Source organism: Mobula hypostoma, chromosome 17 (assembly GCF_963921235.1).
Source record: "Mobula hypostoma chromosome 17, sMobHyp1.1, whole genome shotgun sequence".
NCBI classification, from domain to species: domain Eukaryota; kingdom Metazoa; phylum Chordata; class Chondrichthyes; order Myliobatiformes; family Myliobatidae; genus Mobula; species Mobula hypostoma.
Window position 1 is genome coordinate 21,679,519 of NC_086113.1, and position 24,054 is coordinate 21,703,572.

General features: G+C 39.3%; 1 protein-coding gene across 3 annotated transcripts in view; it reads right to left on the reverse strand.

Annotated features, from left to right (window-relative positions):
* atp2c1 (ATPase secretory pathway Ca2+ transporting 1) overlaps positions 1–24,054 on the reverse strand; it is a 101,663-nt gene that overhangs the window by 28,109 nt on the left and 49,500 nt on the right. For all 3 annotated transcript variants that reach the window (XM_063069630.1, XM_063069628.1, XM_063069629.1), the window contains exons 8-16: positions 13,563–13,718; positions 12,989–13,057; positions 12,369–12,444; positions 10,646–10,712; positions 8,390–8,514; positions 7,967–8,064; positions 4,565–4,660; positions 4,327–4,416; positions 2,298–2,402 (exon numbers count right to left, since the gene is read on the reverse strand). In XM_063069630.1, the coding sequence (XP_062925700.1) occupies positions 2,298–2,402; positions 4,327–4,416; positions 4,565–4,660; positions 7,967–8,064; positions 8,390–8,514; positions 10,646–10,712; positions 12,369–12,444; positions 12,989–13,057; positions 13,563–13,718 (882 nt within the window). The remainder of the gene's footprint in view (positions 1–2,297; positions 2,403–4,326; positions 4,417–4,564; positions 4,661–7,966; positions 8,065–8,389; positions 8,515–10,645; positions 10,713–12,368; positions 12,445–12,988; positions 13,058–13,562; positions 13,719–24,054) is intronic.

Sequence of the window (24,054 nt, forward strand, 5' to 3'; positions counted from 1 at the left end):
TACTTCTTTTAATTATTCCCAAAGGGAATCAGCTACTTTTGACATCAGTGCAAGTTAAAAATGAAATCAAGCCAAATATTTATGCATGAATGTAATTGAGTATTTTTGAAAAGGTGACCAAGAGAATGGACAAGGGCAGGGTAATAAAGATTGTCTACCTTGAATTTAGCAAGGCTCTTAACAAAGTCCTACTGTTCTGGAAGTTGAGATTGTATAGGATTCAGAGTGAGTTGGAGGATTGTTTTTCAGTTTGTAGAATTATGATCAGTGGTGTGCCACAGGAATCCGTGCTGGCTCCACTGTTTGTTATTTATATTAACAATCTGGATGGGGAATGTAGAAGACATGATTTGTAAGTTTGCAGATTAACACAAAATTAGTGGTGAGGAAGGTTATCGAAGGTTTCCACAGGATCTAGATCAACTGGACAGCAGGCAAAGGAACAGCAGATGTTACTTAACTCAAACTAGTGAGAAGTGATGCATTCTGGGATGTTAACCAAAGTAAGGCATACACAGTGATTGCCAGGGCACCTTGGAGTGTTGATGAACATGGAAAGCTGGTAGATGAGGTGGTGAAGAAGGCATTTGACATACTTGCCTTCATCAGAATACAGGAGTTGGAATATCATGTTACAGCTGTACAAGAGATTGGTGAGACTGCACCTGGAATACTGTGTACTGTTCTGGGCATCATAATATGGGATTCAGCCAGACAGGGCGCAGAAATATTTGCAAGAATGTTAAGATTGAAAGGATTGAGTTAAAAAGGAGAGACTGGAAAAGCTGGGACTATTTTCCCTGGAGTGGGGTTGGAGTGATGGGGAATTATAACCAAAATGGGATTCTAATACAAGAGAATATAGGTTGAAGGTGAGAGGGGAAATACTTAAAGTGGAGTTGAAGAGCAAGTTTTCCATAGAGATGGTGGTGGGTATAGAGGAAGTGCTAAAGGTTAGTAGAATTACAATGTTTAAACAACATTTGAACTTGAATATGAAAGGTAAAGAGGAATCTAGCCAAATGGGTCTAGTTCAGCTTGGCCAGCGAGGGCCAAAGGTCCTGCTTCCATGGTCCACAACTCTAGCTTGAAGCAGTCCTCAGGGATATGAAAGTTACATCCATTGCAATTTCTTTTAAAAAATCACACTGACTCAGAATTCAAGGGTTCTACATTAACTACAAAAGGCACAAACCTGACAGAGAAATCATAAAAACTGAACAAGCTTTGCTACTCAATTTTGTTGATTTTAAAATTTGATCTAAATTGTAATTGACTTCAAGACCAGTAACAAGAAGAAAGATTTGACCAATCCAAGAACAGAAAGCTAATCTTTAGCGAAGTCTACTGCCCAAGAAAATTATGCAGTCTTAGTTTTGTCCAAATCTACTTGATTGACAAAATAGTTTTCAAATAATTCCATGGACCCATACATAAATGACACTCAGCTACATGAGCAGACACTAATAGCCAAGTAGATCTCCATTATTTCATTTTTAAAAAAAAGCACACCCTGCTGGATTACCACACAAGCAAATTATTTGATTCACTGCCCAACTTCCCCAAGTTGGGGAAAAATAGACAATCCTGGTCTGAAATGAAGATCCAAATCAAATATATTAATTTCTTTCAAATATGCTCAAAACTCACATCATCACAATCCAGAATTCTTTTCATAGAGAATTATATGGCATTGTCTTCTAAATTATGAAATAAACAGCATATCAACGGTGTCCATTAGGGACATACAGAGTCCCTTGTTCAAGGCAGAAAGAGCTGACCACCTCACGACCTACCCATCAACCCTCTCAGACACCTCCTGCCCCATCTGTAGTGGTTTCCTCAGAACCTACAAAACTGTTGAAAAATTAAGTCACTCTAGATCTCGACGGGCTGTCTAAGAAGGTGACAGCATCAATGAGAAAGCTATTTGCAACATTCAGGGGCTGTGAAAGAAGTTATACAAGTGACAATCCTAGAACTCCAATCTGCAGAAACAAACGGCAAACTACAGTATTAGAATAAATACTATCTTTAGTATGAGATTATTAAAGTTTTGAAGTGTAGCAGCTATAATTTTTTTTGTGGAGGGGACAAAGCAAGATTGATAGCTACACAAATTATACAGGCTAAAATCATGTGATTGATGCAGAAAGCTTATCTATAAAACATATACCAAGCAACACACACATCTGCAGAATCCCGTGTTTGTGACATGGTAATAACGTCTCCATGTTCAGAAGGCTGATCCTTTAATCCAGAGGACATTCAAATTATTAAACCAGAATATACCTAACCTGCTGAGTTCTGTGCACACACTTGACAGCCATCCACTTCTGCTCAGAGGAAAATGGATATTCAGCTCGCCTTATATAATCCTGCTGGAGACCGTCTAGTCCCATCTTGTGGGGGGTGGGGAGGGAGTAGAGAGTAAAAGGGGAGACAGAACATTAATGACTTGGAAGCTTTTCTCAAGGTGTATAACAATGTTTTCCCATATATGCTTGTGAACTTGCGCTGCAATAGACAGAGTTGTAAATGAACAAGTTATTAGTATTAACATAATTATCAAGGAGTAGCAAAGAGCTACTAATCAAATTCACAAATCAATCAAAATACGGCATAAAAACAAACCACATTTTTATGCATTTTTATTGACAAGTTATGCTTTATCAGGTCATAAAGGATTAAATGTTGCAATTCAGCAAAGAAAGCAGCAATTCTGTCCATGTTTAAGCTGCCTCTTTCGCAAAACTTATAATTGCCAGTAGTCCAGTTAAAAATTTCTGCTTCAGGAATTTATCTAAATTTCTTCTGTATATCACAAGTGAATACACTTCCAGCATCCTTTTGATTGACAATGTCAGGTAAAAGAGAGATCAGCTGTTTCCTTTTGGCAATCGCTTAAATGTGTTTCATTGCATTTCCAACTATTTTGACATAGCTGATCTATCAAAGCCAGAGGATTAAACTAAAATCTCTGCTTGCAACTGTCTCTGTGTAATCACTATAACTGCGCAGTTTTATAACAAGGTAGGATTGTGTCCTGGTCATTTCCACATACCAAAGCAATCTTTATTTCCAATCTACTCTAATTCCATTTTCCCATAATAGGTCCATATCTTTTTATGCCTTGCCTATTGAGTGTCTCTTAAACACAGCAAGTGCGGCTGATTTCACTTCCTTCTTTAGAGCTTGTTCCAGATATTAGCCACCGTGAAAATAAACTTTCCCCTTAAATTACCTTTAAAACTCCTTCCTCCTATATTAATCTATACGCTGTCATTTTGATACTCTTTCCATAGCAAAAAGCTTCTCAATATCCAATCTATTTATGCCCTTTCAAATTCAATCTCATTTAAGTCACCCCTTAGCCTCCTGCATTTGAGGGAAAACAAACCCAGTCTATCTGTACTCTCCTTATAACTTAAGTCCTCCAACCTAGGCAATATCTGTGTGAATTCCGTCTGTACTCTTTCCTGCACAATTGCAGTGTGCACTATGTGGCACACAATACTCCAAGAGCAGTCTAACCAATGTTTTATAGTGTTGTAATATAACTTCCCCATTTTTCTATTTTTACCTTGCCTTTGGAGGCAAGCATGCCATACACTTTCTTTACCACCCTATACACTTGTATTCTCATGTTCAAGAAACTATAGAAGCTATAATATGTGGTTAATAACAGTTAATGAACGTCGACTATACATGTTCTACACCTTTCTGACTTCCTTAAATGCATCATGTTGCACTCGTTGGGATTCTTTCCATTGGCAAACTCCCCACCCAATCTTCCCTGCTAACCACAACACCAGCCGTTAGTCAGAATGAAACATCATAAAATAAAGCTACTAGGATCATAGGTTAATGGATTTTGAAAAATCTATACCAGTCAGGTTCCATCTCATTAATTTGTGTATAGGCTTTATAATTTTTTAAAAATCAAGTTCTACTGAAACTTGACAAACTATTTTTGATATTTTCAGTGAATAAGCCTCCTCTTAACCCAAATTGCATAACCACTATCCTCTTATCAAGATAATTTACATAAGCCAAAGTTCACATAGTCTGGTCATAAAAGTTAATTGAGCTTGCCAATTTCCCAGAAACCACTCACAGTTCAAAACTCCTTCACTGGAATTTCTGGGACAAAAAGGTTAATCATTTCAGCGTATTTCCTAGATATTTTATATCAAACCAGAATACAGCATTCTAGGCATACCTTCACTGAAAGATGTTAAAAGTTAAAGAAATGTATCATTATCCAGTAACAATGTATGAACTTTATCTACAAATATTGAGCCAAATGATTTCTCACATATTCACCTTCATTGCCAGTGCAATCAAAGCTCCCTCAGTAGGTTGCCCCATTAATGCATCATTTCGAATAACAGCATCATTACATACACAGCCAGCCTGGATAAATATAAAAAGGTGCAGATGTAATCATGCGGCAAGTATTTTCACAATAAAATAAATGGAAAATTAATTTAAAACTGTCTAATGATATAAATTATGCAGGTTATTTGTTCCATTTGTTTTACAGATGTATCAACTACCATACCTCCACGATTTTGCTTATCGGTGACTTAGAAAAGCCGTGTATTACTTCACCATCCATTACTACTTCTCCATTTCTATTGTAGCCAACACCAGTAACCTGCATGATAAACAGAACAATGTTCAAAGTGAATTAATTTTCCAAGTACATATATATCACCATATACAGGTGTCACCCGCTTTTCGAACGTTCACTTTACAAAACCTCACTGTTACGAAAGACCTACATTAGTTCCCTGTTTTCGCTAACAGAAGGTGTTTTCACTGTTACAAAAAAAAGGCAGCGTGCGATAAAAAGCAGCCGCTCTCCCCCAGATTCGGAACTGCATTCTCGCTGGTATTGCTTAAACACATGCCTGTGAGCAGCCGTTTGCAAGGTGAGTTCTTAGGTATCGGAAAAGCCTAAAAGAGCTCGTAAGGGTGTTACACTGAGCGTAAAACTAGACATAATTAAGCGTTTCAATCGTGGTGAACGAAGTAAGGACAAAGTGAGTTTGGCTTGTGGAAGTTGACAAAGATGATGTTGAAGAGGTTTTGGCATCCCATGACCAAGAACTGAAAGATGAAGAGCTGATGCAATTGGAAGAGGAAATGATAACAATCGAAACCGAATGCAGTAGCAAACAGACAGAAAGTGACTGCGTGAGATTTTCGCTGCAGTGATAACGTACAACTTTAATTTTGAAAGGGTACGTCGGTTTAGGGCATATTTACAGGATGGTTTGAGTGCTTACAAAGAACTGTATGATCTAAAAATGCGCGAGGCTAAGCAGTCAAGCAAGCCTTCCACATCAGCCACAGCAGACGACGAACCTTGACCTTCGACATTGAGGCAGGCAGTCGTAGGAGAAGATGAGCTGTCTGCCCTAATGGAAACAGACGACGAGATGACACCCCAGTGTCCCACCACCCCAAACCCCCGGGCCACGGACAGATACCAATTCGCGGAGAGTGCAGCAGTAGCCGGGAGGCACACCCAACACATCTTTAAGAAAAAAGCCGAAATAAACAAGATAATTAATTTGGTGCCGCCCGGCACGTAAATGTCAGCCCAGATCAGAGATGATTGCCGATTGCATCGCCTCTGATCTGGGCCGACAATTACGTGCCAGGCGGCACCTAATTAATTAGCTTGTTTATTTCGGCTTTTTTCTTAAAGATGTGCTGTGTGCCTCCCGGCTACCGCTGTACCCCTGCATGCTTCGCGGATCGGTATCGGGTCGCTGCACCGAGGTTGGGGGCCACTGCACCACCCCAATCTCCAACGACTCAGCCTAACACACCATCATCAGTGTGCTCGGTGTCTTCCCAATTCCCGTAAGTGATACTACACTGTACTTACATTATTTCTACTTCACATCGGCTGTGCATTTTTACGTGTTATTTGGTATGATTTGGCAGCTTCATAGCTTAAAGGTTACTGGAGAGAGTGTTTTTGTCAACTGCATATGCGTGAGATTTTCTGCCGAGAGCGCTTGCGACGTGTTTTTGCCGATGGCGCTTGCGTGAGATTTTCGCTAAATGATTGTGGAAAGGTATTTCTACTTTATATAGGCTGTGTATTTATCATATCATTCCTGCTTTTACTATATGTTACTGTTATTTTAGGTTTTATGTGTTATTTGGCATGATTTGGTAGGTTATTTTTGGGTCTGTCAATGCTCACAAAATTTTCCCATATAAATAAATGGTAATTGCTTCTTCGCTTTACGACATTCTGGCTTACAAACCGTTTCAGATAGCGGGGGAAACCTGTATAGTGGATTCCAGTTAATTGATACACATTAGGACCAGAGTACATTTTGGCCCAATTAAGAGACTGCTCAAGTACCCTGTTTCATGGAAATAGTTAAAAAGGTATAAAACAACAAACTACCATTTAACTGAGTAACAAATTAAGTATTTCAATTAAGTACAGAACAAATTAGAAACATCTACAAGCTTCCCACCCAATCGTCCTTGCTATCCACAATACCACCAGTTAGACAGAATGAAATATCATTAATATTACTACCATACAATAAAATTGTATTTGTTCTTAATAGTTATCACTAGAATTCATCCAGTGTACACTGACATGTTCATTTGATTGACTGTAAATGAAGAAAATCAGTGCAGCCACCAATACAGATAATAGACTGCCAGCATGCATACAATGCTTTCAATGACTGCATCCTCCAAATCTTCACTTTCATTCTAACACACAAGATGATTGTCAATACCTTCATATTCTTCGTAGTTCCTAACTTGTTGAAGTAGTGAAATTGTTTCATTTTCACTCCCTGCCATTTCTGGAATATCCAACCCTCAATACACAAACACTATTTAAAAATTGTTTGCTCTAAGCACGGTGTTGTGTCTAATGGAGACAACAAGTTAATGTGACTGATGCCAGTTAGAAACTATTCAGCAACAGTTTCTTATCCCAGATAAATGGTGGAATGTCCTTAATAAAAGAGGGGAATCCCAGCTATTTTCTCAATTAGTTTTTGTCCCAAGTAAGCAGATGCTCTAATTAACTGATGGCTCAATTAACCGGAGCCCATTGTACTACACCCAAGTTGCTGGAGCTCAGTAGGTCAGGCAACATCTATGGAACAGAGTAAACAGTTGACATTCCAAGCCAAAGCCTTCATCAGGACGGACTACCCTGGGAATCATTTTCTTGCACATTCACAGCAGAACAAATAAATACAAAAGAATCAGTGAAAAACTACAAACAAAGACTGGTAAACAATCTGCGTAAAAGAAGACAAACTATGCAAATACAAAAATTATATACATAAAAAAATACTGAGAACAGTATGAACTTCAACTCATTATTAAAAAGAAAATAGATTAAAGAAATTAAAACAAAATCAAACATACAGATTAAGGGGTTAATGGGTACAGGGAGAGGGTGGGAGGGTGGGAGAATTGGATTGAAATAAAAGATAAGCTATGACTGAACGATAGTGCAGACCCAATGGGCTGAATGGATTAATTCTGCCACTATATCTTATGATATTACATCAGAAAGTGCAAGGTTTAAAAAGTCTCATAAAATGCTTCAAGAGAAACAAGAGCAATAGAATAGTTAGAGACAGGGCACTGTAAATTAGCTTAAGTATATGGTTTCAGGATCCTTTGTCTTGAAGGATTCTGTTTAGAATTCAACTCCAAACACTGCACCATTCCTTTTAAGTGACTTTTGCTCATTAGTGCTTGAATATTAAAGTAACAGTCTCAAAACTTGTATCAATTTTTGTTTTACATTGCAACCAAAAATGACCATCTCCTAAAGACATGAAGGAACAAGTCAGTAAGACTAATACCAAACGTACGTGGCACCACTTGGCCTTTTAAAATAAACTATGCTCATCACTTCAATTACAACTTCAAGCAAAAATGATGAAATAATTTTTACCTCAGCATGTTGCCCATCTGATGTATAAATGTGAGTCACTGTCATTTCATTCTTTGTTAATGTCCCAGTTTTATCAGAGCATATTACATTACAACAGCCTAGGATGGAAATATGCAATTGAAATTCAGCAAAAAGAGTGCTTCAATCACAATGACCTTTTCAGCAAACAGCCTAATCACTTTGCTCTGGTGATTTACAGCTAATAAATTGAACTCAATTTTCTACCTATTGCTGATAATGCATGCAATCATTACACATTGCTAAATGCCTCTGAACAGAGTCTGTTTAGAGTCAGCACAATTAGATTTGCAATTCACTTGCTATTTATATTCAAACTTCTAACTTGTAAAACGGTGCAATGAATGTAAGTCAATGAAAATAACAACATTTTCTCTGCTTATGTTTAATAGAATTAATCTTTACCAAGAGTTTCCACAATTGGGAGCTTCTTCACAATTGCTCTCTTCTTTACCATTCTCATTACTCCAAGAGCCAATGTTACAGTCACAACAATTGGCAAGCCCTCTGGAATGGCAGCAACAGCCAAGCTAAAACAAAGTAAAATAGTTACAGAAAATCTCAGTCATTTGCTTCGAACACAATATACACACAAAGTAGACATTAAGCTTGCTCTGTGCATTGGTTACATCCAGAGTGAAATCTTGCTCAGCTTAATAATCTTCAAAAAAAAGAAAAGAGTATTAAAATGACAATTTCTGTGTAAAAAGGAATTTTCTAATTTCTAATCTTTTCTAAACACCCGAGAATAGTCTAATAATTCGCAGTGCCAGAAGTCTGGTACAGCTTCTTTGAAGAATTGACTGGATAGAAACTGAAAGAACAGTAGTTTCTGATAACTTGTTTTCCTGCTTCCCTGTTCTTTCTCACTGAAAGATGAATTTCACATTAGTATATATTTTATCTCCATGTTGGGATTGCCTATCTAATGGACAGCTCGTCATATAAAAGATTGTTTAGCAGACTAGCAAGATGGATTGGGTTGATTTGCTGGCTGCTGCAGGGTTGCAGGTATCTTCTGCCAAAGGGCTTGACGCTCAACCTAGCACGGATAGGAAGCATGCAAGGAGCCAGCTGGATTCAGGATCATTTGCCTCAAAGTCCATTGCTGATGCACTACACCACTGGCCAGTTCACATGTACATTGAAACATCAAAATATACAATGAAATACATTGTCTTTGTGTCAATCACCAAACACAGCCAGAAGAAACAGCCAGATTCTTGCTACTGTCTGTAAGGAGTTTGTACAATTCTCCCCATGATGGCATGGGTTTCCTCAGGGTGCTCCAGTTTCCTCCCATAGTCTGAAGACGTAGCGGTTGGTAGGTTAATTGGTCACTGTAAATTGTCCCAAGATTAGGCTACGGTTAAATCTGGGGTTGCTGGGCAGCACAGCGCAAAGGGCCGGAAGGGCCTATTCTGCACTGTATCTCAATAAATAGCTAAATAAATACACTGCGGACAGCCCATAAATGTCACCGTGATTCTGGTGCCAACACAACATGCCCACAACTTATTAACGTTAACCAGTACATCTTCTGGAATGTGTGTGGATACTGGAGCATCCAAAGAAAGCACAATACAGTCATGAGGAGAATGTACAAACTCCTTACAGAAAGGAGTGGAATTGAACACAACTTTCCAATCACTGGTGCAGTAAAGCATTAACCTAACCACTACACTACTATGCTGAAGTGGCAGATGGAGTTTAATCTGGATAAGTGATACACTCTGAAAGATCAAACTTGAAGGTGGAGAACAAGATTAATGACAGGATTCTTAGGGGTATGGAGGAACAGAGGAATCTTGGAGTCAAAGTTCATAGATTCCTCAAAATTGCCACACAAGTTGACAGGGTGGTTAAGAAGGCATATGCTGATATCTTTATTAGAAAGGAGATCGAGTTCAAGAGCCAGGAGGTAAGGTTGCAGCTCTATAAACCTCTGGCTAGACCACACTCGAAATATTGAGTTTCATTGTAGTCACTTCATTATAGGAAGTATGTGGAAGTTTAGAGAGGATACAGAGATTTACCAGGATGCCACCTGGATTAGAAAACATATCTTATGAGGAAAGGTTGAGTGAGCTAGTGAATTTTGCAGACAAAGCCTAGACGCAGAAACATGAAACACAGCAGTGACGACACCCAAATTTCAGGAACTTCACTAATTATGTTAGAACGTGTATCTACTGTCGTAATAGGAAATTGCATTTGTTGTTAGACCTGTGGATAATCATTTTATTTTGTAACCTGTTGTTTAATTATGTCTATTTACACCATAAATCTTTTATCAAAATGTAGTTTTACTGGTAATCTTGTCAACTGAGAATCTAAAAACTCTACCAAATTCACACTCAGGTAGATCAGCTTTGACTAGTCTCCTGCTGCGCACCAGTATTTTGAAAATAAATCGCCTGTTATTTTGAACATCAGCTCTGTATGACTTTTCAGTTTGTTTCTACAGGGGTATTTAAGAGACTCTTATATAGGCATATGGGTGTAAGAAAGATGATGGGTTATGAGCTGTGTAGGAGGGAAGGGTTAGATTGATCATTGAATAGGTTTATCCAGGTTAACACAACATCATGAGCCAAGGGACTTGTATTGTGCTGTACTGTTCCATTGTCTAAGTCCTATTCTTTCAAAACATTAACTCACCTCACACCAATAGTGAACATATCCAGAATGTGTTTTCCCTGCAACCAACCAACCAGCATGATAACACCTGTAACAACAGAAATAATATTTACAATCATGCAAAATTGCATTATTTGAAAAACTGTAAACTCTAATTCCATTATTTCTTTCTGACATAGGGGCCAATATAAGCTCACAGAGAAATCCTATTCCCCCTCTAATCTTATATCCTTACAATCCTATCACTTACTTAAGGTAAGGGCGATTTACAGTGGCCAACTAATCTATAGACCTATACATGTTTAGGATGTAGGGGGAAAATTGGAGCACCTGAAGGAAACCTACATAATCAGAGGGAGAATCTATCTGATAAGCAGACCAATAATATGTGCCAAAATTAAGACCATAAGATATAGGAGCAGAATTAGGCCCTTTGGTACATTAAGTCTGCTCCATCATCTCATCATGACTGATCAATTTCCCTCTCAGCCCCAGCCTCCTGCCTTCTCCCCATATTCCTTCATGCCCTAACCAATTAAGAATCTATCAATCTCTGCCTTAAATATTCATAAAGACTTGGCCTCCGCAGCTGCCTGTAGTGACAGATTCCACAGATTCACCACTCTCTGACTAAAGAAGTTCCGCTTTATCTCCATTCTAAAAGGATGCCCCTGTATTCTGAGGCTGTGTCCTCTGGTCCTAGACTCTCCCACCATAGGACCTTTCCTCTCCACATCCACTCTATCAAAGCCTTTCACCATTCGATGGGAATCAATGAGGTCACCCTCATTCTTCTGTATTCTAGTGAATATAGGCATCAAACATTTTTCATATACAAGCCTTTCAATCCTGGAATCATTTTTGTGAACTTCCTTTGAACCCGCTCCAGTTTCAGCACATCCCTTCTAAGATAAGGGGCCCAAAACTGCTCACAATACTCCAAGTAAGGCCTCAACAGTGCTTCATGAAGCTTCAACATAACATCCTTGCTCTATATTCTAGTCCTCTTGAAATGAATGCTAACATCACATTTGCCTTCCTCACCACAGGCTCAATCTGCAAATTAACCTTTAGGGAATCCTGCACGAGGACTCCCAAGTCCCTTTGTGCTTCAGATTTCTGAATTTTCTCTCCATTTAGAAAACAGTCTACTCTTTTATTTCTTAAGAAAATTTGTAATACAGTATCAATTTTTAATGAATATTTGAAAAATTAAACACCCACATGAAATGACACAATTTGCTTAAATTAAAATAATTTACGTGCCAACATATTTCAATAGTGTTTTTCACATCAGGGCCCAACTTAATGGGCTGTGAACATTAGAAGGCAAAATAATGAATGCAGCTAACTCACTGTCTTGGTATAGCGGCTAATATAATCAAAGATCCCACCCACCACAGACAATGAGAAATGTACCCCTTCTCACTGGGCAGAAGATACAGAAGCAAGAAAGCATGTACCACCAGGGTCAAGGACAGCTTCATATCCTGCTGTTATAAAACTGTTAGACATTCCCATAGTACAATTATATGGACTGTTGAGCTCACAGTCTACTTCGTTATGGCCTTGAATCTTATTTTCTGCCTGCTCTGCATTTTCTCTGTAACTGTAACACTATTTTTAACTCCTACTGTTTCTCCTTGTACTGCTCAATGCACTGCTGTAATGAAATGATCTACATGAAGTTTCCGTAACTCAATTCCATTCTCAAATAGTTAGTATCCAAAATTATTTCTCTTACCAATAATACCAAAGGAATATAATGAAAGCTGTTTTCCTAGCAGATCCATACTTTTCTGTAATGGTGTTTTTGGGGCCTGAAAAACATGAAAACAAATTGGAAGTGCAAACTAATTAGATTCTTTGAAATATCATATATCCATTTGAGAGTACAACGAGCATCTAATTTATAATAATCAGCCTTCCTATTTCCTTTTTTAAATTCCTATCTTTTATTCCTCCCCAATGTGACAGCAATAATTTATTTCTAACATTGATGGGACATCATTGCCATATTAGTGATTGTTTCATGCAGATGTTCACCTTGAGTTTTTTTTTTAAAAGAGAGCTTGAAGTTCTAAAGTACCTTGAAATGGCAACTTTAAAAATAAAAGCAATATAATCTCAGCAGTTAAAGCTTCAAAACACAATATTTCCAATGCAATGAAGCATGACCAAGGTATAAGTGTTATAACCTCAAGAGCTTCATATGAATGCCTTGATCTTCAATGTTGAAATGCAATGTTCTCAATAAATAATCTGGTATGAAATTGTGGAGGTTACACTAAATTAAGTGGCAAAATAGTTTATTAAATAAAAATATAAATGAACAATACTGAAATGATTGCTGCAAAAACTTACTTCTTCAGCCTGCATCATTTTAAAAACCTCTCCAAATTCAGAGTTCTCTCCTGTTCCTATAACAATGCCCTGTAAGAACAAGCATTAGAACGTTACCATTATTATAACGGAACATACTACCAGTTATTTCAGATATAATTTCATGCTGTTACACAAAATAAATGTTCTCAGAAAAGACTGGAACCTACAGAGAAATATTCCAAATAAAGCAACGAGTTCATTGAGGGAACTCAGCATGTCAGAGGGAAAATGACAGTCAATGTTTTGGATCAAGAACTTTCATCTGGACTAGGAGGAAACAAATGAGAAGTTGTTGAAGATAAGCACAAGTTCTTGATAGTTCAGTTGAAGACAACTCAAATCATCAACTGCCCATTTCCATCTGTAGATGCTGCCTGACTTATTGAATTCTTCCAGTGATTTTCATGTTGTGCCAGGTTTCAGCATCTGTATCTCTTTTGTCTCTAATGTTCTAAATTATTCTCAAACATTTAATATTTTCATACTGTAGATATAACTAAACCATTTTCATTTGCCTTTAACGTGTTTAACTTAATTCAGCAGTCAAAATTACCTTGGCCCTACCACATCTAACCAATGTGCCCATGAAAGCAATATTATTTCTGGATGTCAGGTCTCCATTAGTTGCTGATGGCTGCGGAGAAGTTGACTTTGAACACGGGGAGGTCTCTCCTGTAAGACTCGACTCATCAATGGATATATCCACAACCTTAAAAAAAAATCAAAATAAAACTTAAATATTCCAAGACAATTTTTTCATGCCTTTCACATACAACCTGCATATTCCTGGCAATTTATTTGAATGAAAGTCAGATCACAAATGAGCCTGGTTATGCCTTTATTCAAAGTTTTCAAATACATGCTCCCAGACATGATTATACAAACAAATATTTAATCTCCCTTGTCACTGGGGTCCAAACAGCCAGGTGTTGTATGGCCTGAGTAAAGTGGACATATGTTTACGAGGACTAATAGAGAAGTGATAAGGGAAGGAATGTTTTGAAGTGAGCTTTGTGGTAGGTAATACATGGAGAGAGAAACTATTTATGCAGGATTTTATCACAAGGTTTACAAAAAAACCTCATTAAACTGCCGAAATGTTTTTTTAAAATCCCAGAATAAACAGACTTAATTTCAACAAGCTATTATCCCAATTCCTAATATTCCTTTAAGCAACTGGTGTTTTAGTATCAATTCTATACATCCTCATAAGTTTCTATTTGCATAGCCGTGAAGTACAGATCCAGAAAAATTGGCATCTACCTGCTGACATAGTTCCATGTATACATAATGAAGGGTAAAACATAAGGCAATAAACAAAAATAATTATCAAACCTGGTGGCATGTAAAGGGTTGCTACAGAGCAGCACACTGGAGGGCATCCACATTCTAAATAGTACGTATGTTTAACAAAAGGCAAGTCTGGGTTCTCCAAGCATTACAAAACACTGTTGAATATCAAAATATCCCCTCCTATCAGCAGGAAATCATTAAATGGCCTTTTTAAAAATTCAGCATTTTTAAACCAAGACCCATGGAGTCTGTCTTTCTACATCTCCATAGCAGAGATTGCAGATAAAATCTAATGCTATTAAGACTGAAAGTGGCTTTTACAGCACAATGACAGGTTTCTCATTGGAACTGAAATTTTCATCTGATTTTATCTGTGAAGATCCAAAGCAAAACTAAGTTATCGATCCATTTCTCATGAACGTACAAAATAGAAAATAAGTATGGATTCAGAATAATTAAATAAAATCATTGTTTAAAAAATATTTACAGTCATGTATGCTTGTAAGAACACCCAAAATACTGGACAACCTATTACAGTACTCAATTTTTACTTAATTTAAAATATCAGGCATGCTTTGTGCTAAAATCTTGTTTAATTAATGTGGAATAAATAGATTAATGGATCCTCCAGACTGAAAAAGTGATTACTACAGAGACTTGGATGGCTCAGGGGCAGGAATTGTTACTTAGAGTGCCAGGCTTTAAATGCTACAAAAAGGACAGAGGAAGGCAAGAGGTGGGGGCATGGCACTGTTGATCAGAGATAGTGTCACGGCTGCAGAAAAGGAGGAAGACATGGAGGGATTGTCTACGGGGTCTCTGTGGGTGGAAGTTAGGAACAGGAAGGGGTCAATAACTCTACTGGGTGTTTTTTATAGACCACCCAATGGTAACAGGAAAATCGAGGAGCAGACAGGGAGACAGATTCTGGAAAGGTGTAATAATGACAAGGTTGTGGTGGTGGGAGATTTTAATTTCCCAAAATATCGATTGGCATCTCCCTAGAGTAGGGGTCGCCAACCCGTCTATCGCCATCGACCGGTCGATCTTTGAGACTTTCCCAGTAGATCCCGAAAAAAATGAAAAATAAATACACAAATACTGTTGTAATTTGAGCATTATAAAAATAAGTAATACTAATCAGGATAATGGTAATCTAGCAATATTTTTGCTACTGAAAACTATTTGTAAAGAGAGATTATTTCCGGGTTGCAGGTTTTAGTTCCGTTCTTTCTGCCCAGTGCGCGTGTGTGTATAGCTCCCGCATCATGCACTGCGTTTTCAGCATAGCTTGTGTGGCATCAAAGTGACCAATTAGGTTAGGTAAGAGTACAGACTGTTGCAAACATCAATATACGGCACTCGCTGGTGATATCCTGCAAGGTAGCTAGCTAGCATGGCGGAGGCTCCACGAAAGAATGTGAACACGTACAACTTCCATCCAGAATGGGAAGAGGCATTTCTATTTACCTTGGTGAAAGACAAGTGTGTATGTATGTTGTGCCACCAAACACAAGCACTGACTAAAAGAGGGAATCTGGAGCGGCACCACAACACCAACCACCAGAAATTTAAAGACATCTACCCCCCAAAGAGCACAATTCGTGCCAGGAAATGTGAGGAGCTGAAATCGGGGCAATCGTTTTTCACAAAACATGCTGCTCAAAATAAGGCTGCTAATGAAGCATCATTTCATGCAAGTCACCTTTTGGCTAAACACAAGAAGCCTTTTACAGATGGCGATTTATTCAAGGAAGCAATGGCTATTACCGCAGAGACTGTTTTCAATGGCTTTAAAAACAAAAACGACATCACAACCGCAATACATAATATACGGCTTGGCCCTGCGACAGTGACAAGGAGGGTAGAGTTACTGTCAGAGGATGTGGATCGACAAGTGTTAAAGGACTTGTCACTTTGTGAATATTTTTCACTACCATTCGATGAATCCCTGGATGTAATGCAAACAGCTCAGCTTGTTGTATTTGTCAGAATGGCTTTCCAGGATTTTACAACAAAGGAGGACTTCCTCACTCTTTTGCAGTTAAAGGAGAGAACGGGAGGTGAGGATATTTACAATGAGTTTTAAAAATATATCCATGAAAATGACATCCCCATTCATAAACTGGTGGCAATTACTACTGATGGGGCCCCAGCAATGTGCGGTGTGCGTGTTGGTTTTATAGAACTGTGCCATAATGACCCTGATTTTCCCAGCTTCCTGGATTATCACTGCGTGTTTCATCAGCAGGCCTTGACTGGGAAGGTCGTGGGCTTTACTCCTGTAATGACACTGGTAGTCAAACTGATAAACTTGATTCGAGCAAAAGCGCTTCAGCACCGCTTATTCAAGGTGTTGATGAGCTCGATGCCGCTTACGGAGACATAATTCTTCATGCTGATGTTCGGTGGTTGAGTTGCGGCAAAGTGCTGCAACGATTTCTTGACTTGCTGCCTGAGATAAAGACTTTTCTGTCAACAAGAAACGAGGAGCACAAGGAGCTGTCAGATGATGCGTGGCTACTGGATTTAGGGTTTCTGACAGACATAACGGCTAAATTAAATGCAATTAACAACGAGCTCATGGGAAAAGACCAACACCTAACCCACATGATAAGCACGGTAAATGAGATTAAGGCCAAGCTCGGCGTTTGGATTTCAAATTTAAAGAATGGGAGGCTGACACTTTCCCAACTTGGAAAAAATGTTACAGGCCATCAAGGAAAAAAATGCTTTTTGCCCTGAGCAGTACTGTGCTCACCTAGACAAACTGGCAATAGAATTCGATCGGCGTTTTGGGGAGTTAAACGTCATGAAAGATATTGCTGCATTTATTTCAAACCCATTTCTGCCGATCGATATAGAACAGATAGCAGCCAAATTCCAGCAAGTATTTGGTGTGCCAAGTAATATTGAAATGGAAATAATTGATTTGCAAAATGACATCAAGCTTAAAGCAAGATCAAGGGACAGTGGCTTTTGGGGGCTTGTCAGCAGGGAGAAGTTTCTTCATCTCACCACATGTGCACTAAAAGTCAGTGCCTACTTCGGGTCAACTTATCTATGTGACATTGCATTTTCACTGATGAAAATTATTAAATCTAAGTACAGGAGCTCTCTTACTGACAGACACCTCACAGACTATCTCAGACTGGCTGTCTGTAGTTATAAGCCAAATTTCAGGGAACTAGCAAAAAGTATTCAGCCCCAGTCCTCACACTGAGTGCAACAGTCAATTTTTATTCATTTATTTTTCGTGTTGAAATGAAACTAAATAATGAAACTTTGAATTAAAGGTGTGAAGTATTGTAATATTCTTAACGAAAGACAGCTATGGCCTGGTTGATATGCTAGTTACAGTGTTTTCTTGTTTGAACTAATTTGAAAGTTTGACAAAACTATTTTGTGTAATTCAAATACAATTAGCCCAAATAAAAGGCCTCAGATTGGAAGTACAATCTGAGCTGTGTCTTCTCTAAACAATTTAGTAGGTAGTTCTTGCCTTTCACTAAGGTCGAGGTAGGGGATCTTGGGCTGAAAAAGCTTGGTGACCACTACCCTAGAGCAAGGGGTTTAGATGGGGTGGAGTTTGTTAGGTGTGTTCAGGAAGGTTTCTTGACACAATATGTAGATAAGTCTACAAGAGGAGAGGCTGTACTTGATCTGGTATTGGGAAGTGAACCTGGTCAGGTGTCAGATCTCTCAGTGGGAGAGCTTTTGGAGATAGTGATCACAATTCTATCTCCTTTATCTTCATTGGACAGGGATAGGAACAGACAAGTTAGGAAAGCATTTAATTGGAGTAAAGGGAAATAAAAACGCTATCAGGCTGGAACTTGGAAGAATAAATTGGGAACAGATGTTCTCAGGGAAATGTACGAAAGAAATGTGGCAAATGCTCAGGAGATATTTGCGTGGAGGTCCGCAGAGGTACGTTCCAATGAGACAGGTAAAGGATGGTAGGGTACAGGCACCGTGATGTAGAAAGGCTGCTGTAAATCTAGTCAAGAAAAGAAGAGCTTATGAAAGGTTCAAAAAACTAGGTAGTGATAGAGATCGAGAAGATTATAAGGCCAGCAGGAAAAAGTTTAAGAAAGAAATTAGGAGAGCCAGAAGGGGCCACGAGAAGCCCTTGGCGGACAGGATTAAGGAAAACCCTAAGACATTCTACAAGTATGTGAAGAGCAAGAGGACAAGATGTGAGAGAATAGGACCAATCAAGTGTGACAATGGAAAAGTGTGTATGGAAGCGGAGGAGATAGCAGAGGTACTTAAACAGTACTTCGCTTCAGTATTCACTACGGAAAAGGATCTTGGCAATTATAGGGGTGACTTACAAAGGACTGAAAAGCTTGAGCATGTAGATATTAAGAAAGAGGATGTGCTGGAGCATTTGGAAAGCATCAAGTTGGATAAGTCACCGGGACCAGACGAGATGTACCCCAGGCTACCGTGGGAGGCGAGGGAGGAGATTGCTAAGCCTTTAGCGATGATCTTTGCATCATCAAGGGGATGGGAGAGATTCTGGAGGATTGGAGGGTTGCAGATGTTGTTCTCTTATTCAAGAAAGGGCGTAGAGATAACCCAGGAAATTCTAGACCAGTGACTTATTTCAGTGGTTGGTAAGTTGATGGAGAAGATCCTGAGAGGAAGGGTTTATAAATATTTGGACAGGCATAATATGATTAGGAATAGTCAGCATAGTTTTGTCAAAGGCAGGTCATGCCTTACGAGCCTGATTGAATTTTTTGAGGATGTGACTAAAGACATTGATGAAGGTAGAGCAGTAGATGTAGTGTGTATAGATTTCAGCAAGGCATTTGACAAGGTACCCCATGTATTGAGAAAGGAAGGAGGCATGGGATCCAAGAGGACCTTGCTTTGTGGATCCAGAACTGGCGTGCCCACAGAAGGTAAAGAGTGGTTGTAAATGGGTCATCAGCATGTAGGTCAGTGACCAGTGGTGTGCCTCAGGGATCTGTTCTGGGACCCCTACTCTTTGTCATTTTTAAAAATTACCTGGTTGAGGAAGCGGAGGGATGGGTTAGTAAACGTGCTGATCACACAAAGGTTAGGAGTGTTGTTGATAGTGTGGAGGGCTATCAGAGGTTACAGCAGAACATTGATAGGATGCAAAACTGGGCTGAGAAGTGGCAGATAGAGTTCAACCCAGATAAGCATGAGGTGGTTCATTTTGGTAGGTCAAACATGATGGCAGAATATAGTATTAATGGTAAGACTCTTGGCAGTGTGGAGGATCGGAAGGATCTTGGGGTCTGAGTCCATAAGACACTCAAAGCTGCTGCACAGGTTGACTCTGTAGTTAAGAAAGCATACGGTGCATTGGCCTTCATCAATTATGGGATTGAGTTTGGAAGCCGAGAGGTAATGTTGCAGCTATATAGGACCCTGGTCAGACCCCACTTGGAGTACTGTGCTCAGTTCTGGTCGCCTCACTACAGGAAGGATGTAGAAACCATAGAAAGGGTGCAGAGGAGATTTACAAGAATGTTGCCTGGATTGGGATATGCCTTATGAGAATAGGTTAAGTGAACTCGACCTTTTATCCTTGCAGCGACGGAAGATGAGAGGTGACCTGATGGAGATGTATGAGATGATGAGAGGCATTGATCATGTGGATAGACAGAGGTTTTTTCCCCAGGGTTGAAACGGCTAGCACAAGAGGGTACAATTTTAAGGTGCATGGAGGTAGGTACAGAGGAGATGTCTAGGATATGTGTTTTTTTTTAAATGCAGAGAGTGGTGAGTGCATGGAATTGGCTGCCGGCGATGGTGGTGGAGGCAGATACGATAGGGTCTTTTAAGCAACTCCCGGACAGGTACACGGAGCTTAGAAAAATAAAGGGCTATGGGTAACCCTAGGTAATTTCTAAGGTAAGGACATGTTTGGCACAGTTTTGTGGGCCAAAGGGCCTGTATTGTGCTGTAGGCTTTCTATGTTTCTACATTAAAGGGGTCAGATACTAGAAACATTAACTGGATTATGCAAATCCCTCAAATGGCATCCACTTTCTTTCCAAGTAGTTGATAAATAAGAATTGTTAATCAGGAAATTCACAACCATTTAACACCTCCTTCACCGACATGGCAAGTTTTTGATCATGTACTGGAGTTGGGCAGCACTGACAAGGCAGTATTTATTGTTCATCAGGAGGTAAACAACGAGTTGCCTTCTTGCATCTTTGCAGTCCAAAAGGTGATAGTACTCCAAAGATTTTGTAGTGCTCTAGTTTCAGGATTTAAACCCAGTAGCAAATGCATTTCGAAGTCAGGAATGCTGTGTGGCATGGAGGGATACGTTCAGGCCATGATACTCCTATGTCCCTTCTTTCCTTATCCTTGATGTGAGAGATCACCAAACTTGGAGGCTGTCTGAGTAGCCTAGTCAACACATTTACAACGCATTTCAATGATGGTAAAAACTGGAACCACTGTGACTGATGATGGTAGTAAGTGCTCAAAATATGGTGGATTTTGCCCTTGTATAACAGACAGTTGAGTCTGGATTGGGATTTTCTGCAGAAATTTCCTGGAGAGTGGGCTGATGAAGCTTGAACAACCATAATCATTTTCCTTTGTGCAAGATAGGAATCCAACAATTTACATTAGAGCTTCTTGAACACTGCTTAATGAGCCCTAATGTAAAATGGCAGTCTCTTTATCTGACATATGAAGTTCAGTAACAAGTGGCGTAATGTGGTCCTGGTAAATTCAAGTAGAACTGGATAAAAGAAAGAGGCTCAAAAGAGATTCAATAACTTGGGAGATTCCTCACGCTTGTAAGTGTTATAAGTGTGCGCAGGGATATATGATGGGTTAGCTGTCATTTCACACATTGATTTAAATTCAGTATTTTAACTCTGAACAAAAAGGAGAGAAACAGAGAAACCAGCAGTTTAAGCGATGAACCAATCTTTTTTCAAAAGGACCATTAGATATGGAACAAGTACAACTGGATAAAAGAAAGAGGCTCAAGAGATTCAATAACAAGAGAACTTGGGAGAGTCCTCCTGCTTATTGTTTCCTCTCTACATATATCCAATCTCCTGCACGCTCTTTCCTCGGAAGCATGGGAGCGAAGTGGGTTTGAATCATTGGGCAATCTCATACATACTGGCTTCACTTGAATCAGGCTGGATCTAGTGTTCCTATGAAGCAAATAACAAGGGCTGCTGATAAAGTTTTTATGTAAATACTTATGGAAGCAGGTGCTGGTAAGGGGGATAAAGAACAAAAGAAATAAAGACAAGATGTTGGCACAGAATAACAAATTGATAAGTACAATCATGTCAATAAGACAATACAAACAAAATGTATACACCCAGGTTGATTCAGAGCAGGAAAAAAAATGGTAAATGGACAAAATTAAAGGCTTCTGAATTCATCTACCTTGCTGTGAATGCCGTATGTAATAAGGTAATGATGGAAATAGAAATAAAGGATACAATCTAATGGCCACTGCCAAGATGTGATTGCAAAGAGATCAATGCTGGAAATTAAATACAAACACAAGTAAGAGTAGGAAAAGGCTAATTAACCTCTTATGCTTGCTTCATCATGGCTCCTGCAACAACCCTATTTTCCTAGATTCCCTTATGAGACAAAAATTGAGCAAATTCTGTTCGAGAAAACTCTATAACTGACTCTCTAGAGCCCTCCAGTTTAGAGAATGCCAAATGCTTACCACCCTCCACATGATGAAATATTTCCTCACTTCAGTCTCAAAAAGTCATCATCTTATTCTGAAACTGGAATTCCTGGTTCCAGATTCCTAAACCAACAGAAATATCACTGCCCTGCATCTAGTCAATCAAACTAGGTAAGAATTTTGGAAGTTTCCATTGAGCCTACTCTTCCAGCTGGGGAATGGTAGAACAGAGATATCCCCAAACGTAGCCTACATTCATCTCTTTGTCAACACTGAGGAATTCTGACACAAGCAGAAAGTAAGATATCTGAAGTTACGGAATTCCATATGGAGTTTGCAAGATTCCACATGCCCTGAGGGAAGACAAGATGCCATTCCTCAAGCATGAATTGGACCTCCTTGTGCACAGACACGATAGGTCAGGGTAGGGCAAGGAATAGAAACATAGAAAATAGGTGCAGGAGTAGGCCATTCGGCCCTTCGAGCCTGCACCGCCATTTATTATGATCATGGCTGATCATCCAACTCAGAACCCCGCCCCAGCCTTCCCTCCATACCCCCTGACCCCCATAGCCACAAGGGCCATATCTAACTCCCTCTTAAACATAGCCAATGAACTGGCCTCAACAGTTTCCTGTGGCAGAGAATTCCACAGATTCACCACTCTCTGTGTGAAGAAGTTTTTCCTAATCTCAGTCCTAAAAGGCTTCCCCTCTATCCTCAAACTGTGACCCCTCGTTCTGGACTTCCCCAACATCGGGAACAATCTTCCTGCATCTAGCCTGTCCAATCCCTTTAGGATCTTATACATTAATGATAGATGAAGAGTTGAAATAGCAGACTCAAGGCCATACTTGCACACCAAAGACAGCAAAAGGTACCATCACCTTATCCACAACGCAGTTATAAGAAATACAATTGGTTTCTCCAAATTCTAGGTTTCATTGCTTGCAGGTTTCATAGGCTGCTTCATTTGCTTATGATTTGCAAGTGAAATTGAACATTAGCAATTAATGAATATTTCCATTTTTGATCTAGTGCTAGAAGAAAGGCCATTGATGAAGATGGTTGAAACTAAGGCACAAGCTAAGGAACTCCTTCAATGATGTCTTGAGCTTGGGGTGACCTATTTTCAACCACAACCCTAGAATGTTTTCCCCTTGATATCTACAAACTCCATTTCCAGAAAAGTTGGGATATTTTTCAAAATGCAATAAAAACAAAAATCTGTGATATGTTAATTCACGTGAACCTTTATTTAACTAACAAAAGTACAAAGAAAAGATTTTCAATAGTTTTACTGACCAATTTAATTGTATTTTGTAAACATACACAAATTTAGAATTTGATGGCTGCAACACACTCAACAAAAGTTGGGACAGAGGCATATTTACCATTGTGTTACATCACCTTTCCTTTTAATAACACTTTTTAATCGTTTTGGAACTGAGGATACTAATTGTAGTAGATTTGCAATTGGAAATTTTGTCCATTCTTGCTTGATACAAGACTTCAGCTGCTCAACAGTCCGTGGTCTCCGTTGTCTGATTCTCCTCTTCATGATGCGCCATACATTTTCAATAGGAGATAGATCTGGACTGGCAGCAGGCCAGTCAAGCACACGCACTCTGTGTCTACAAAGCCATGCTATTGTAGCCCATGCAGAATGTGGTCTGGCATTGTCCTGCTGAAATAAGCATGGACGTCCTGGGAAGAGACGTCCCATTGATGCCAACATATGTCTCTCTAAAACCCTAATATACGCCTCAGAGTCAATGGTACCTTCACATACATGCAACTCACCCATGCCGTGGGCACTGATGCACCCCCATACCATCACAGATGCTGGCTTTTGCACCTTTCGCTGATAACAATCTGGATGGTCGTTTTCATCTTTGGCACGGAGAACTCGACGCCCATTTTTTTCCGAAAACTAGCTGAAATGTGGACTCATCTGACCACAGCACATGGTTCCACAGTCTTTCGGTCCATCTGAGATGAGCTCGGGTCCAGAGAACTCACCGGCGTTTCTGCATAGAGTTGATATATTGCTTCCTCCTTGCGTAATACAGTTTCAAGTTAC